General features: G+C 54.2%; 2 protein-coding genes across 8 annotated transcripts in view; both read left to right on the forward strand.

Annotated features, from left to right (window-relative positions):
• The window catches only part of ALKBH3 (alkB homolog 3, alpha-ketoglutarate dependent dioxygenase), a 95,883-nt gene that overhangs the window by 51,141 nt on the left and 28,643 nt on the right, over positions 1–16,099 (forward strand). The gene's annotated exons all lie outside the window — the stretch shown is intronic.
• On the forward strand, positions 172–1,802 carry C17H11orf96 (chromosome 17 C11orf96 homolog). The gene has a single exon (XM_044750521.2). It carries the CDS (start codon positions 321–323, stop codon positions 1,170–1,172), a length of 852 nt encoding a protein of 283 aa, XP_044606456.2. The 5' UTR covers positions 172–320; the 3' UTR covers positions 1,173–1,802.

Here is a 16,099-nt window from a genome sequence, read left to right on the forward strand (position 1 = left end):
CTATGGGCGCGCGTGTGTGTGTTTCTGTATCGGGGGGAGGAGGGGACAGGGGGCAGCAAGGATTCAAAGAAGAAACCGAGCCCTTCCTGGGAACTCAGACCTGGGTTCGGGGTTCTGAGGGCCGGGAGCTGCCGCCAACACGCGCCCCCGAGCAGACCCCGCGGCGGAAGAACCAGCGCCCCGAGTGTGATGGAGCGGCGGGGAGGGGGCCCTGCGCCCCGCGGCCACCGCGGTGGGTACGAACCTGGGGATCCCAGGACGGACAGTGAGAGCCCTGCTCCCCGGCCGCCCCTGCCGCGCCGCGCGCTCCGGGGCCTCCGATGCTCCCGGAACCCCCGCGGGCGGGGCCTGCCTTCCGGAGCCGGGCGGGCGGGCGGCGCTGGGAAAGGGCTGTCACTTTCCCAGAGCGGCGGGGCGACGTCAGGCGGAAGGGCGCGGGGCGCGCACGCTTTAAATGGCATTCGCTGTCATCCGAGCTCGCAGGCGTGTGGGCAGCAGCGGGCTATATAAGCGGCGGGCCGGGCCGCCGCGAGCAGACGGCGACAGCGGCGGCGGCGGCGAGCGCCTCGGAGCGCAGCGGAGCAGCGCCCTCAGTCCCCGCGCCCCCCGACGGGCCCCCCCGCCCGCCCTCCCGAGGAGCGCCGACCCGGGCCCGCGAGGGCCGCCGCCACCCCGCAGCAGATTTGGATCCCCCGCCCGGCGAGCCCCAGGCTGCTGCCTCCCGGGGGGCCCCGGCGCAGCGGCCGCCCCCGGAGAGCCCCGGCACCCCGCCGCCCGGCCCCGAAGCCGCCGGCAGCGCCATGGCGGCCGCCAAGCCCGGCGAGCTGATGGGCATCTGCTCCAGCTACCAAGCGGTGATGCCGCACTTCGTGTGCCTGGCCGACGAGTTCCCGCAGCCCGTGCGGCCCGCCAAGCTGTCCAAGGGCAAGGGCCGGCTGCGGCGGCCGCGCCAGTCCCGCTTCAAGACGCAGCCGGTGACCTTCGACGAGATCCAGGAGGTGGAGGAGGAGGGGGTGTCCCCGATGGAGGAGGAGAAGGCCAAGAAGTCGTTCCTGCAGAGCCTGGAGTGCCTGCGCCGCAGCACGCAGAGCCTGTCGCTGCAGAGGGAGCAGCTCAGCAGCTGCAAACTGAGGAACAGCCTGGACTCCAGCGACTCCGACTCGGCCCTGTGAGGGGCGCCGCCCGCAGCGGGCACTCGCGGCCCGCCCGGGGAGCAGCGCGCGAACCCCGGGACGGCCCGCACCCCGGGGAGCCCCGAGGACCGGGGCCCGCCGCCCCTCGCGCGCTTGGACTCTCGCCCGCCGGCGAACTGCTCGGTGCGCCCCGCGCCGCGCTTGTCCTGGGCCGGCGGGAGCGCGCGCACGGGGCGCCGGGGAGGGGCCGCTTTCTTCGCCCTTGTAAAGGTTTATTTTTTAACTCTGCCCAGTACGAACTCTGCTGCGAGCGTGTGCGGGGAGGCCCGCCCGCGCCCAGGCGGCCCGGGGTCGCCAGGGCTTCCTGGAGAGCCCCTCCACGCCCGCCCTTGTCCGATGGTTTGCAACTCCGATTTTGCACACCGCTCCACCGTGCCCCCCAGCGCACACCCGTTCTCACTCACGCCAACACACTCGCTGAACACTTTTCTAAGCGTTAGGCGCGGCTGATGGACTCGGGGCGCGGCGCGGCTGCCGCTGCGCCGGAGGGTTGATATTTATTTTTGCATTGCGATGGCTGACGGCCTTTATTTAATGATCTTTTTACTTGGATATGTCTGTGAGGCTCCGGAACGGAGACAAATAAAGTCAATATATTTGCACAGTGCATTTCTCCAGGCTCTTGACTTCTTGAACCTTCGGTACCCAGTTTCCCAAGACTGGGGGGAGGTGGGGGAAGGATGCGGTTGGAATGGGTGGCCGGGGATCCCCGAGTGGAGGTAACTCCACAAGCTTCAGTCACAGGAACGAGGTCGCGCCCCTGGTGCGCAGATCCATTACTCGCCTCCCCAAGTGGATCCACACCCGGCCCAGAGCGCTCCTGCCTCCCTGCTCTGTTCCCCATCGCCGGCGTCCGGGATGGAGTGAAGCAGCCAGCAGGCGAAGGTCGGCGCTGGGAGGACAGAGAGCGCCTTCCTTGGTTCAATTGACCTCTCAGGGAGGCCGGGGTCAGGGACCATCGTCCCGCACCCACCGCGGAAGACCCGGCTGCCTCCGCGCCCTTACTGGGCAGGGGATGAGGAGAGGCCCAAGCCAGCAGTGGGAGACCCAGGAGGGGATATTTGAGTGGTGGGACCCGAGGGAGGGCTGGGAGCCCTCTCAGGCTGGGCTACAGTGTGGGTGCGCACTCACTGTCGCGCGCAAGTGAGGGCCCCGCGCCCCCCGCGCTGACTCAGCGTAGTGCCCGCGCCCCTGCGCTGCGGGAGTAACCAGCGGCTGTTTCCATTCTTCGGTCTCCTTCTCCAACCCTCTTTGCCCTCTTCAGGGTTCCGCAAGGAGGGTGGGGCATGGCTTCGGTCGCAGCGCTTGGGTACCACCGAGTCCCCGCCCTTTGTTTACAGACGAGAAAACAAACTTAGCAGAGAAGGAAAGGTCACACGAAGAGTCGTGGCTGAGCGGCCAGCTCTCCTGACTCCCGTCTGGCGCTCCTTGCATCACACGAGTCTGCTTTCCAGCAGCTGCCCGCATCTCTGTCTACACCCGTAACCCTCCAGGTTAGCGGTGTAACGCCGTCACCTGGCAGCAGGAGGCGATGGGGGTAAGAAACAACAATCGGGTGAGGAGGGCAGGTCCCCGCCCTTGTGGCCCCCGCCCAGCCCACCCCTCCAGGATTACTCCGGAGTAGACCCACCACGGCCAGGCTTTCCGCTGAGTAGTTCAGAGGGACGCGGAGAGCTCGGGCGCCTTTCTTCCCTGTCGCTCCAGGTGGCCACGTTTCTGCGCTCGGGTGCCCTCTGGTGGCGGGGGACTGAAACTCCGCCCGGCCAGGCCCGGCCGAGGATCTGAACCGCCCTTTACTCATCACTCCGCACCTCCTGTAGCCCTGGGCTCTAAAGGAAACAGCAGAGCAGAGGAAATGAAACAAAGAAACAAAAATCGAACCCTGAAGGCCTGAAGGAATGTCTCCCCACTGGCTCGAGAGAGAGGAGGCCAGGCCCAGGGCCTGGGGATTGGGGTCTTTGGCGCTGGTCTAGCCCCTGGGAACACACTGGCCGTTTCGGCCCCTAGCCACAGTTCCGTTGCGGTGGGGGCGCGTGGCAGACGGCCCTGAACTGCAAAGCTTCCGCCCGGTGAGGCAGCACAAATCCGTGCTTTGATTCCAGCCTCTGCAGCTGCCGTGGCTACGCTGCTGTGAGCTCCTCTGGGCCGGAGCAGAGTGGCTGAAGCGGGCATCCTCAGCCGGCTTTCTCTTCCCTCACCCCCCTCCCCTCCCCCATCTTATCTTACATCTTTAACAGTAGCTCTTGGACGCCCCGAGCCTTCCTGGTGGGTTTGACACCTTTCTGCCTGAGACCATGGCTAGGCGTCTCCCCTCCCGGCCCCAGGTGCCAGGACTCCTCTTCTTGCTGGAGAGCCTCTTGCTTCTGCCCACCTCCAACCCCTTCCCCAGCTGCGGGCCCACCTGCAGGGGCTCCTGGGGTCACCACGGCCAGTAGCCGGGTTGTTGTGGGGACCACATCCCATCGCTCCATTCCTTGCTCAGTCTCTGGCTGGGCGCAGCCGGGAGCAGGAGCTTCGGAAATGTTTGCTGGGTTAAAACGGGGACAGGGCAGTGAGGAAGACTGACGCCCATCTTGCCTACCTCCTGGATTGTTTTAAAATTATTCTAATGTTTTATTTCCCACGAAGTATTCGTTCTCTGTAATACAAAACAAGCCACTCATACTCCCACCCCCCAAGATAAATACGTCACCATTTTGAGAGGTATGCCTATATGTGCCTATTTTCTTTTACAAAATGGGTTTATGTTCTAAATACTATTTTTAAGCCGCTTTTTTACTTACTTGGATTTGTATTAAATATCAGTATGTTTGGAGCTACGTCGTGATTTTTATAAAATTCTATTGAATAGATACTCTGCATTTAATTAAGCTAACTCTCTACTCTTCGATATAAAAGTGATGTCCTGTTTGCCCCAGTTTCTTAGTTTTGCCTATAGCTGGCTGTTAGTTCTGAGGATGGATACAGAAAGGAGTTTGGAAGAGGCAGTGACTCCGGGAGGGGCTGGGGAGGGAGGGGGAGGTCGGGATGCGGCAGTGTTAGAGGAGGAGGCAAGGCCTGGGGGGCCCTTGGGCTACACGGGGGGGGGGGGGGGGGGGGGGGGGTGTACTCTGGTCCTGAACATCTCATCTCTGTCCTGCACAGAGGAAGGAGGGGAGACAGGAGGGCTCCTCTGAGGTCCTATGGAACTTCTGGGGTTCAGCTCCTCCCTGTGATTTGAAGGCATTCCAAGACAGCGCACAGCTCCAAGGAGGCGGCTGGGCTGGGATGGGCTGGGCTGGGATGGGCTGGGTGGCCAAACGGTGGGAGAGGCTGCACTAGGGGAGCAAAAGAGCATGAGAACCAGAAAGATGGAGAGGAATGAGGCCCTTGGGGAGACAGGGAAACTCAGGCTCAGCGAGCTGGGGAGATACAGAGAGAGATGCTGAGTGAGGAGCCAGAAAACGTCAAGAGACCAAGAAGAATTAGGCTTGGGGAGAGAGAGAGGAAGGGGCCCACAGAGAAGGAGGGAGGGGAGGCCAGATAGAAAGTGCTCTGGGGAAGGGCACTGGAGGAGAGAGAAAACGGGGAGAGCGCCTCTCCAGCAGCGGCGCTGGCATGTGCCTGGGGTGGGTGGAAGCCTGCCCAGCCGGCTGGATTTACAGCCGTCTGGACTCACAGGCTGTCCAAGCAGACGCCTCCGTCCTTCCCTTCCCCGCCTGGGACGGAGCCCACAGTCCCAGCCTGGGTGACGAGTTTTCAAACAAGCTGGAGCCTGGAGGAGGTGACAAGTGGCCGTCCCAGCCCTGGCCGGCAGCCTCCTCTAAATACTTCTCTTTGGCCCTGGCGGAGACTTTTGTCAGGGTGTTTCTGGAAAGCCAGCTTGGCCTCACCGCCCGCTACAGAGGGCCGATTCTGGGCTCCTTGATGTGGCGCTGAGAGGGAAGTCTGTCTGTGATCCCAGGGAATCGGGATCCGCCGTGGACTTGGGAGTCCTCTTCAGGGGGCACATGTGGGGCAGCCCCTAGGTCCCTGGGCTCCGGCAAAGTGGGGAGGGGATAAGGGCCACCCCTTAGCGAGCACCTCCCGTGGGTCCTCTGCTTTCATCCCGATAACGCTTCCCAGCCATTTTACAGATGAGAACACTGAGGATCACGGGCTGGAGTTTTGTGCTGAGTGCCACACAGCTCGTCAGTGGTGAGCTAGGTTGCAATTTAGTATTCTTTTTAAATTCCGAAGCCTGTGCTCTTTCTAGAATGTGAACCCCAACTTCTCACCGTAAGCCCCGTGCCGGCCGTGAGAAGGGCATTGCAGACGTCCGGTTGCGGGGTGTAACTGACCTGAGCAGACCAGCTGTGGCTTCACGTCCAGCCCGTGCCCCCCAGACTGTGTGCGCAGCTGGGAGACGGTGCAGAACCATCCCTGGGAGACGCGAGGTTTCTGTGTTGGTGGACTTTGGCTCAAGGCCTTCCCGACGGCTCTGCTGAAGCCTTCTTAGACTGCAGGGCCGTCCTCGACACCCTCCCTCCCTCTCTCCTGCTCGCTGGGTCACCCTCACATCGTCGCAGCCTGCTGGCTCCCTCCCGATTTCATTTCACACAGGCTTATCTCCCAAGGAAGCCCTTGAACCCTTAATCCCGTCTTGGTGTCTGCTTCGCGGAGAACCCAGGCCAGCACACCCATCCATGTGCCAGCTGGTTTCCAGTGCCACCATGCATCAGCCTCAGGCCCCCACTGGCACAGGGGAGGATGGCGGGCATCATTTTAGAGGGGACTGTGGGACTGTGGCGAAGTCTACCAGACAAGTATGTGCCATGATGGTCTGCTGGCCCTGCGTCCTGGCTGGGGACTAAGCAGGTTATAGCCTGGGTGTATATGTGGGGCGGGAGCACGAGGCTCCCACAGGAAGGTCGTCCTCCGCTGGTGCTCAAGGCCATAGGACTCATGATGACCACCTGCCCGTTCAGATGCCAGGCCCTCGGTGGAGACTGCTAATTGTCCACCAGCATTGATTTTCCCCTTCCTCCAGGGCACGCAGCCAGACTCTGTGTCGCGGACGCTCTTGTACTTAGGTCTGTATAGAAGTGTGCTCTCCCAGGCCTCAGCCTTAAGGTGCCCTCCCCCCACCCCCATGCTCTCTTTCCCCTTCCCACAAGTGGGAACATGATGTGCCTGCAACCCGGTGGTGATCAAGCCAACGAGGCCAATGGCCTAGGGGGTGGCAGAGAAACAAGATGGAAGGACACCCGGCCCCTGAATGACCATGTGGAACCAAGGAGCCTCCCAGTCTGGAATGATCCCCGTGGATTATTACGCGTGAGAGAAACACGCTTCTATCTTCTTTGAGCCACTCGATCATCGTTGCATCTCTTTATTATAGCAGCCTTACCTTACCCTAAACAAACAAAAATTAGCGCTGGCAGTGGGGGACCGTCCTAACAGAACCCCTAGAGGGAGGGAGGGTGGAGACTGCAGGCCGGGAAGTCGGAGGCCCTTGTGGTACCTCGGAAAAGCATTTGGTAAAACCATTTTTGTGACACTTTGGAAAACCGATCATGTACTGACTGAGCCCATAGCTCTAGGAGAAGTGGTTGGAAAGATCCGGAATACTAGTGTACATTGGCTGTTCTTTGTGTCTTTTAGCAAATTATTACAAGAAAGACAGGAGCGATGGAGGGGAAGAGGAGAAAAGCACCCCTTTGTAACCCACACAGAAGAGCAGCGGCTGTGGCTCAGGGCCTTTCTGGAGGGCCAGCCCGGAAGCCCAGCACAGGATCCAGCCCTGGGGCAAGGGTGGGTTAAGGGTCTTGTCTTCCCACTCAAACTTACTGTTTTAGCTGCCCCAAGGCAGCCAGAATTAAAGCAAGAAGGCTGGGCCAGAGCAGGAATCAAAATAACAAAACAGGCTTCAGAACTCTGTGAGAAAACAACTCTGGGTACAGTTATTGGCACCTGGAACTTTCTAGAAGCACCTAGACCAGAAACCTTTTGAGGGAATTTTATTGCCAAGGGGATTAGGAATTGGCCAGTGATTAGGATGGTTTGAGCCCCAAAGCAGCCCCCAGCGAGGCCAGATGGCTTAACCCCCGCTTGAGAGGTGGCTGCAGAGGATGATGGGGAAATGAGAATCTTCCGGAACCAGGTTGGCTAGATCAGCCTCCTCTGCACAGCAAGTCCTGGCCGTTGAGGCCAGCGTGATTTGCCTATTGCTACACCCCAGGGACTTCTGAGCGTTTCCCTTCTTCCGTTTTCCAAATGGGAGTGTTTCCTGTGGTCTTGCCATCCCTGGCCACCTGTCCTGGGGCGTGTGGAGGCGCTGCTGGGTGGTGGTGGCAGTGGGCACAGAGGATGTGTCTGGCGGTTTCTATGTTGCTGGAGCGTGAGGAACCATAGGCTGCTCTGGAGAGGACTTCCTTGCCCCCGGACATCCTGCACGGTGAGCTGGAGGTGTAACTGGATGGAGTCTGGACCCACCTCCTGGGAGTGTGCTGAGCGCGTTTTGTTTTGGGAGGAGGCCACACGGGGGGTTTGGTGGCCAGTCGAGCAGACCTCGGGGGAGACTGCTCGTGGTCCTCTGAAATGTGCTGTCTGCATCTTCCTCAGCACAGGGCCAGCCTGAGTCTCTCAGCCTCCTTTGCAGTGCGCACGGCCACGTGCCGAAGTCCCCTGGAATGAGCAAGCCCATGATGCCCGCCACGCTGGGCCTGGGCCTTTACACGGGGGACGTGTGTCTCCGCCTGTGGCCTGCCTTTGACCAAGGCAATGCCTGGGGCACTCAGGACACTGAGCTGGGCTGGAGGTGGACTGTGGACTCAAGATGGGCTGTTAGGGGCCCACCCAGTGCCACAGCGGTTAAGTTTGCACGTTCCCCTTAGACAGCCTGGGGTTCGCCAGTTCAGATCCCGGGTGCAGGCATGGCACCGCTTGGCAAGCCATGCCGTGGCAGGCGTCCCACATATAAAGTAGAGGAAGATGGGCACGGATGTTAGCTCAGGGCCAGTCTTCCTCAGCAAAAAAAAAAAAGAGGAGGACTGGCAGTAGTTAACTCAGGGCTAATCTTCCTCAAAAAAAAAAAAAAAAGATGGGCCGTTAGCTGAGAGGGAGATGAACTCCTTCCTCCTTACAGCGCTGTCCCCCTGCCGGCTCTCTTTGTGTCAGCCTAAGGAACATGAAGTGCTTGCCCTGGGTCTGCGCGGAGCAGGGGGTGTTCTCCACCCGTCCGACCCAGAGCAGGTTTCCCCACCTCGGGAAAGTGTCCCGTTCTCCTGACTGGGGTGAGGACATCAGCCTGACGCCCCAGATGTGCTGCAGCGGTGGGGTGGGGGAAGATGGACACGCCAGCCCCTAGCCCCAGCTCTGCTCCGTGCTGTGTGGTCTTGAGCCAATCGCTTCCCCCGTCTTTCCCCGAGAGCCCTCCCAGCTTTAAGTTCTGAAGGTTAGAAAAGACCCGGAGCCCCTTGGAGCCTTAGACGTGGCTCTGGGAGACGTGTCGGCGGGAGGCCTGCGCGGGGACCAGACGTTCGAGCCCCTCCTGTACAGATGGGGAGACGGAGGCAGGGAGGGCCGAGGCAGGGTCCCCTCCCAGACGGCAGCGCCCCCACGCCACTCCTCTTTCTCAGCCTTGGGGAGAGTCCCAGAAGCTCTGGGCTGGGCTGTTCTGTGCTGAATAATTCCTGCCAAACCCAAAATAACAGCCTGGGAGCCAACCCGCTCAGGCTCGGGACCCCAGCCAATGTGCCATTGCCCCGCGGGCCGGCTCCTGTCCTCACCAGGAGCCATTCTGGACCTGCCGGCTGGCCTGTGGGTGACCTGTGAGCTTCTCTCGGATCTTCTGGGAGGGTTCTGACAGAGCTGCCCGCCTCCCCCATTGTCCTGAACCCGCGAGATATTCCAGGAGAGGCCCGTCCCCACGAGCCTGGCACCCCCAGATGCCTGCGCCGTAAACTCCGTTTTAGTGGCTGCTCATGTGTTCTGAGGTTTAGTCTGCTGTAGAAGTGGCCCCACCGAAAGCTGCGGGCACACCGAGTCTGCCTTGGACCATCCGGGAGTACCCCATGTGAGGGGCCAGAGACCCCTGCTCTAAGCACTGTGGGATCCATGGTCCCTGGTCCTGAAGAAGCCTGATGGGGAGACACACACACTAAGGGACGTATTTGTAAAACAGTTCAGGATGGGGAAGATGCTCTCAGCTCGAGTTGGGATGGAGATGGGAATTTGAATCCCAGCTCTGGCTCCGAGTCACCTGGGCTGCATTCAGCTTCAAGAACCTGGCACAGGGTGACCATGGCTCAACCGCAAAGACAATAGTTGCCGCTCATAAAGAGGATGTCTGCAGGAGGGCTGAGTGGCTCAGTGATGCCATCAAGGACCCAGATTCAAGAGCATCTCATGCACAGGAAATACAACTGGACTCTGCTTAGTGAAAGGCTGGACCTAAAAACCAGAAAGCCACCAGGAGCTAAACCATTCTCTCCATGTCCAGGAAAAAAAAAATATGCGAGATGTCAGGGGCTGGGCTGTAAAGATGAGTAAAGCTTAGGAAAAAAAAGAAAAGGAAAAGGACCCAGATTCTTACCATCTTCTCTGTTGTCCTTGACAATGTCTTTTTTTCCTCATGGTTACAAGGTGGCTGCCACAGTGCCAGCATCACATCAGCTTGCCAGCATGAAGGATGGGGCTGGTGAACAAAGAGCTTTCACGTGGGAGCTCTCTTTTCTCCAATTACAGCATCAGCTTAAAGTCCAGGGGGTCTCCTCTTCTAAATTATATCCAAGTTTGACAAGGCTCATTGGATGCAGTCCCACAGGTGCAGCTCCCCACATATGGTTCCTCTCCATCTGAAGACCTGTGAACTACAGGGACACGTTATCTGTCCCTCACACACCCAGCATGCAATGGTAGAATATGCATGAGAAAACTGATACAGACCCTTCTGTTCAAAAGGAAGGAAAATCAAAGGCACACAGAAGTCACATAGGTATTCTGAAATGCAGCTTCTCCTAACAGAGTCTTCAGGTTTTCACTAATGCTCTCCTTAAGATCCTTCCAGCTTCTGTCCCCTACCTGGCCCCAAAGCTACTCCAAATGTTTACGCTTTTGTTATGGGAGTACCTACTTCCAGTTACCAAAATCTGTATTGCTGTAGAACGATTACCCCAAAACTTGGGGGCATAAAACAATAAGAATCATTTCATATCTCTCACGAGTTCTCAGGCCCATATTTGGGAGCACCTCGCAGGGTGGTTCTGACGTGGAGTCACTCATGAGTTCGCAGTCCAGCGTCAGCTGGGGCTGTAGCCGTGTGAAGGCTGGACTAGAGCTGGCGGCTCTGTGATGGCACGCTCACAGGGCTGGCAAATCGGCACTGCGGTTGGCCAGACACCTCAGTTCCTCTCCAAAAGGGCCTTTCCAGAGGGCTGCCCGAGTGTCCTCGTGACAGGCGGCTGGCTTTCCCCAGAGCGAGTGCTCAGCCTGCTTCAACGTGGGAGGAGGGTACACAAGGGTGTGACTCCTAGCAGAAAAGGTCTGCTGGGAACCATCGTGGAGGCTGGCTGCCACACGGTCCCTCTCTGTTTTTTAAAGTTCTTGCCATATTTACAAAGTGATCTGTTGCAGTGTGTTTGAATTAGTAAAGGACTGGAAACCATCAGCAGTAGAGTTAAATAAATTGTGGAACGTCTGTAGAAAATGGGATAGTATGCAGCAGTGAAAAATAAAGGCGAAGTTCTGTGCTAACACAGAAAAGTCCTTAAGGTGCATTTTTACGTCAAAGAAGCAAGTGGAGAGCGATGTGTCTGTTAGGGAACCTAAAAGGTTGTATATGTGTACAGTGTCTTTGGAATGATGTTCCAGAGGTCGGGTAGCACTGCTCGGAGACACGGAAGTGGCAGCACCAGCCAGTTAATTGGCTGCCTAAGCAGACAGTCTTTAGACAGTTGAAAACCAGCACAACCGGGCTACCCGGTAGCCTGGGTAAAAGGATCCCATGTCCTTGATGAGGCCAGAGGACGAAGACTAAATTGAAGACACTACGGGGGAGCCCCAGTTTCTCTTGGCTGGATCTGCTCTGTGTGTCTCCTCAACTGGGAAGACCAAACCAGACTTGGAGATGGGCGTGGAGGGTCGCTATTTCCTATTATGCAGATGAAATGCAAATGACACACAGGATGCTGCGTCCACTCCACTTTATCTTAGTGGAACCAGAGGCTCTGGGAGACTCCCTGCCAAGATGGAGCAACTGGTATGGGATTTACCTTCCTGCCTGGAACAGCCAAAAAGAGTCAGACGAGATATCCACGAAACAACCGTTATGACGTCACTGGACGTCAGCAGTGAAGGACCGTGATCCTCGAGATAGGAATTAAATGGTGTGAGCCTTGCATTGCTCCAGATTACCGTCTTGAGAGAGCTGCAAGACCGTGGCTCAGGAAGGTGGACCCGGGAGGAGGCCGGCCGACTCCTTGAGTTGAGAAGAGGGAGCTGAGAGCCCAGGGAAGTCGAGGTGCCCAGAGTCGGCAGGATGGAGCGCCGGGGAGGACAGAGCTGCGAAAAGGAGTCGCGGCCATCTGCAGAGGGCCACCAGGATCACCAGAGCGCGGATCAGCGTGTGCCTGTGAGGCTGGGAGAGAGCCACCCGGAAGGATTAAGGAAGCTGTCGCTGGTGCCCACACAGGGCCGAGAGTAGAACCTCTTCCTACCAGCCAGACTGGGAAACATCCTAATTCGTGGGGCAGTGGGAAGAGTGCTCAGAAGGGCTTCCATCAGTAGTGCAAATAATTAACCTGAGACTAAACACAGCTCTGGTCTCACGTAACAAATCCTGAAAGCAAGACCCAAAAGGATACTTTAAAGAAAATATCCAATGATTCCTATTTTTAAAAAAATTATTTTGTTGAGGTCATAATGGTTTATAACATTGTGTAATTTCAGGTGTGCATTATTATATATCAGTTTCTGCATCGACTGCATTGTGCTCACCACCACTGGTCTAGATTTATCCATCATGGTACGTATGTACCCCTTGACCCCTTTCACACACACCCCGAACACCCCTCACGGATCTCTTCTCTTTATCTGTGTGTCTATCTCCCACATATGAGTGAAATCACATGGTGTTTGTCTTTCCCTGTCTGGCTTATTTCACTTAACATAATGCCCTCAAGGTCCATTCACGTTATTGCAAATGGAATGATTTTGTCTTTTTTTATGGATGAGTAGTATTCCATTGTATATGTATACCGCATCTTCTTTACCCAATCATCAGTCAGTGGGCACCTGGGTTGCTTCCACATCTTGGCTATTGTGAATAATGCTGCAATGAACACAGGGGTTCATGGGTCTCTTTGTATTGTTGATTCGATTATTGCTATTTTATTGAATGCTTTAATAAAGAATGGAGGTGAATGTTGGCGTCCATGGAGATGACCATGTGATTTTTTTTCCTCCCCTGATGAACTAATACATTAAATTATACTAGTAGATTTGCTAATATTGGACTATCCTTACAATCTAGGAGAACATTCCTGTGTCAACATTATGTATTGCTCTGTTGTATGCAGCTGGATTCTGTTAGATATTTTATTTGGGTATTTGCATTGTTTTCCACAAGTGATATTGGGCTGTAATTTTACTTTTCTGGTGTTACCTGAAAATGATAACCCTTGATGTAGTTCTCTGTTTCTTTGATAGAAATTAACTTTTTACATTTTTTCTTTCTTTTTAGACTAGTTTTGATACATTATTTTTAATTAGAAAATTATCCATGTTTTCAAGTTTATTTGCGTAATGTGGAATAAACTGACCTCTTGTGAGCTTTGTCATCTCTTCCGTTTCTGTGGAATACCCCCTTATCATTTCAAACTTTGTGTATTTGCATTCTCCTCCCTTTTGCTATTGGACTTTTTTCAAAGAACCAGCTTTTGAGTTTGTATGTTAGCTATATAATATTCTCTTTTGTATAACTCTTATTAATGTCTGCTTTTATTTCTATTAGTTCTTTCCCTCATTTTTCTTTCAATTCATTGTCTTTTTTAGTTAGAAGCTAGCTTTACTTCTTTTCTGGGTTTTTTTTTTTTTTTTTTTTTTTTGGTGAGGAAGATTGGCCCCAGGCTAACATCTGTGGCCAATCTTCCTCTTTTTTTTTTTTTTGAGGAAGAATAGCCCTGAGCTAACATCTGCTGCCAATCCTTCTCTTTTTGCTGAAGAAGACTGGCCCTGAGCTAACATCCGTGCCCATCTTCCTCTACTTTATATGTGGGACACCTGCCACAGCATGGCTTGACAAGCAGTGCGTAGGTCTGCACCATGATCCGAACTGGTGAACCCTGGGCCACCAAAGCGGAACATGCGAACTTAACTGCTGCATCACCGGGCTTGCCCCCCAATCTTCCTCTTTTTGCCTGAGGAAGATTGTTGCTGAGCCAACAGCTATGCCAATCTTCCTCCATCTTGTATGTGGGATGCTGTCCCAGCATGGCTTGATGAGCGCTGTGCATGTCTGTGCGCAGGATCCAAACTCGCGAACCCTGGGCTGCCAAAGTGGAGCACACGAACTTAACCACTCAGCCACTGGGCTGGCCCCAATCTTTTTTTTTTTTTTAATTTATACAGATATTTAAGGCTATGAGTTTTCCTCCAAGTCTTTCTATAACTATATTTCATTTTCACTCTTTTATAGGAATACTGAAGTTTTAGTTTGTATTTCCTCTTGGACCCGAGGGTTATTTAGTGGAGTTTTATTTCCCCACTGCCTGTTGGTTAGGTGGGTGGGACAAGTGAGTGGTCTTTTAGCTTACAGCCCATTGGACCACAAGGAACCTGGTGGAGAGGTCTGTGCATCGCTCAGAGACCACGGGGGCAGGAACTGTGGTGTGTCCTCCACGGAGAAGGGTTGAGTGTGACCCACTTATGGGAGGATGAACACACCCAGGTGTTTAGTGGCCAGAAGGATGGGCCATGGATTGGTAGTGGTCCCCTAAGATCTGTTCTATTCATTTCCTAGGCTTGAAGCTAGACCCCTCCCAGCCCACCCCACTGCTTGGATCTAGGTTTATCCAGTGACAAGTTTCCTCCAGTAAAATGTGAGTGCAAGTAATGTTTGCCGCTTGTGGAGCCAGGCCTGAGACTGTGGGCATTGTGTGGGCACAGTGTCTCCTCCCTTCTACCAGGACCAAACTGGATACGTGGTGGTAACTTGGCTCCTCCAGAGGAGATGATGACAGGGTCTTAGGGGACGATGGAGCCACAATTTGGAAACAACCTGGGTCCCCAAACTACTGAACGAGCAGAGCTGGCTGCCATCCTGGACTGTTGTTACAGGAGCAAAAAGGAAAGCTTCCTCTTTCAGATGCTGTGGTGTAAGTCTGTGTCGCAGCACAGCTGCCTCACTCTACACACCATCCTGGCTTTTCTGTCCCTGAGGTTGACTGTGAGAGAGCAGCGCTCAAGTCTGCTAGGACCCACGTGCTCTTCGTTTCCTTCCCTGCTGTAATTAATTCTGGCGAATGGAGTTGTCTGGCACACAGATCTTCCTAAGAGTTAATCTGCATCTGAGTGGCCCCATGCTACCAACCATAGCTCCTTTTCGTTTTGTTTAGTGCTCTTTAGCCCGAATTGAGTTCGATAATTAAATCATGACTTCTGCTGTTCGTTATTATTTTTTTTTATTTGCCTAGTATGCCTCTGCTTGCCTTTTAGCTTCAACCTCTTGAGTTTGTGTTGGGTGTGTCTCCTGCACACAGGGAAGAGTTGGATTTTATTTTGAGATTTAATCTGAAAGTATTTTTTAAACAAATTAGTTAAATACAGACCTACAATAAGTGAAGAGATTGAATCTGTAGTCAAAACCTCCCAATGAAAAAAAGTCTAGGGCCAGAGGGCTTCACTGTGAATCCTACCAAACATTTAAAGAAGAATTAACACCAATGCTTCTCAAAATCTTCCAAAAATTAGAATAGGAGGGAAGACTTCCCAGCTCATTCGTTGAGGCCGGTATTATCCTGGTCAAAGCCAAAGACACCACAAGAAAAGAAATCTTCAGACCAACATCCCTTATGAATATCCATGCAAAAGTCCTCAACAAAATGCTAGCAAAATGAATCCAACAGCATATTGAAGGGATTATACTCCACAACCAAATGAGATTTATCCCAGGAATGCAAGGATGGTTTAACAAATCCGACACCTTTTCATGATAAAAAACACTCAGCAACTAGGAATAAAAAGGAACTTCCTCAACATGATAAAAGACATTTATGAAAAACCCACAGCTAACATCACACTCAACAGTGAAAAGACCAGAGGCTTCTCCTAAGATTGTGAACAAGGCGAGGATGCCCGCTTTTGTCACTACCGTTCAACATTGAACTGGAAGTTCTAGACAGAGCAATTAAAATCCTTATTTAGGAAGACTTCTTTTTCTTTTCTCTAGTGTTTGCCTTCATAATTATAACATCAGATAGAACCCTTAGTCTTGTGTTGATTAAGAAGTAGTTATTGGCGTTCCAGGATGAGCAATGAGAAAATTGTGCCTTTCTCCATCCCCCACATCCCTTTCCTCAACGCCATGCAAAATGGTCTCTACATATTTACTTTTGTATTAAGCATACTACATTAAATATAGTTCTATTGCTTTATTTCTCAGCTTTTGATGACTTTCTTTAACTCCTGGCTGTTACAGACACAGCCATCGAGGAATGACCCCTATTTTAGTCTTCTTTCCACTTTCCCCTCCTGTTTTTCCTTAGATATGTCACTTCCACATGTCATAGCATAAACAAATTTGCATTCAGATGTCCACATTCCTTTTTGTCTCTGCTCTACATTTAAATATATCCAGTGCTTCCTAAGGGTGCTCCTTTTGTGTGGTTTCCCTAGTCACCTCTTGGTGGTTTGAAATTTCTTCTCTAGCATTTTCTCAAGAAGGGTTC

This window comes from Equus asinus, chromosome 17 (assembly GCF_041296235.1).
Source record: "Equus asinus isolate D_3611 breed Donkey chromosome 17, EquAss-T2T_v2, whole genome shotgun sequence".
Classification (NCBI taxonomy): Eukaryota; Metazoa; Chordata; class Mammalia; order Perissodactyla; family Equidae; genus Equus; species Equus asinus.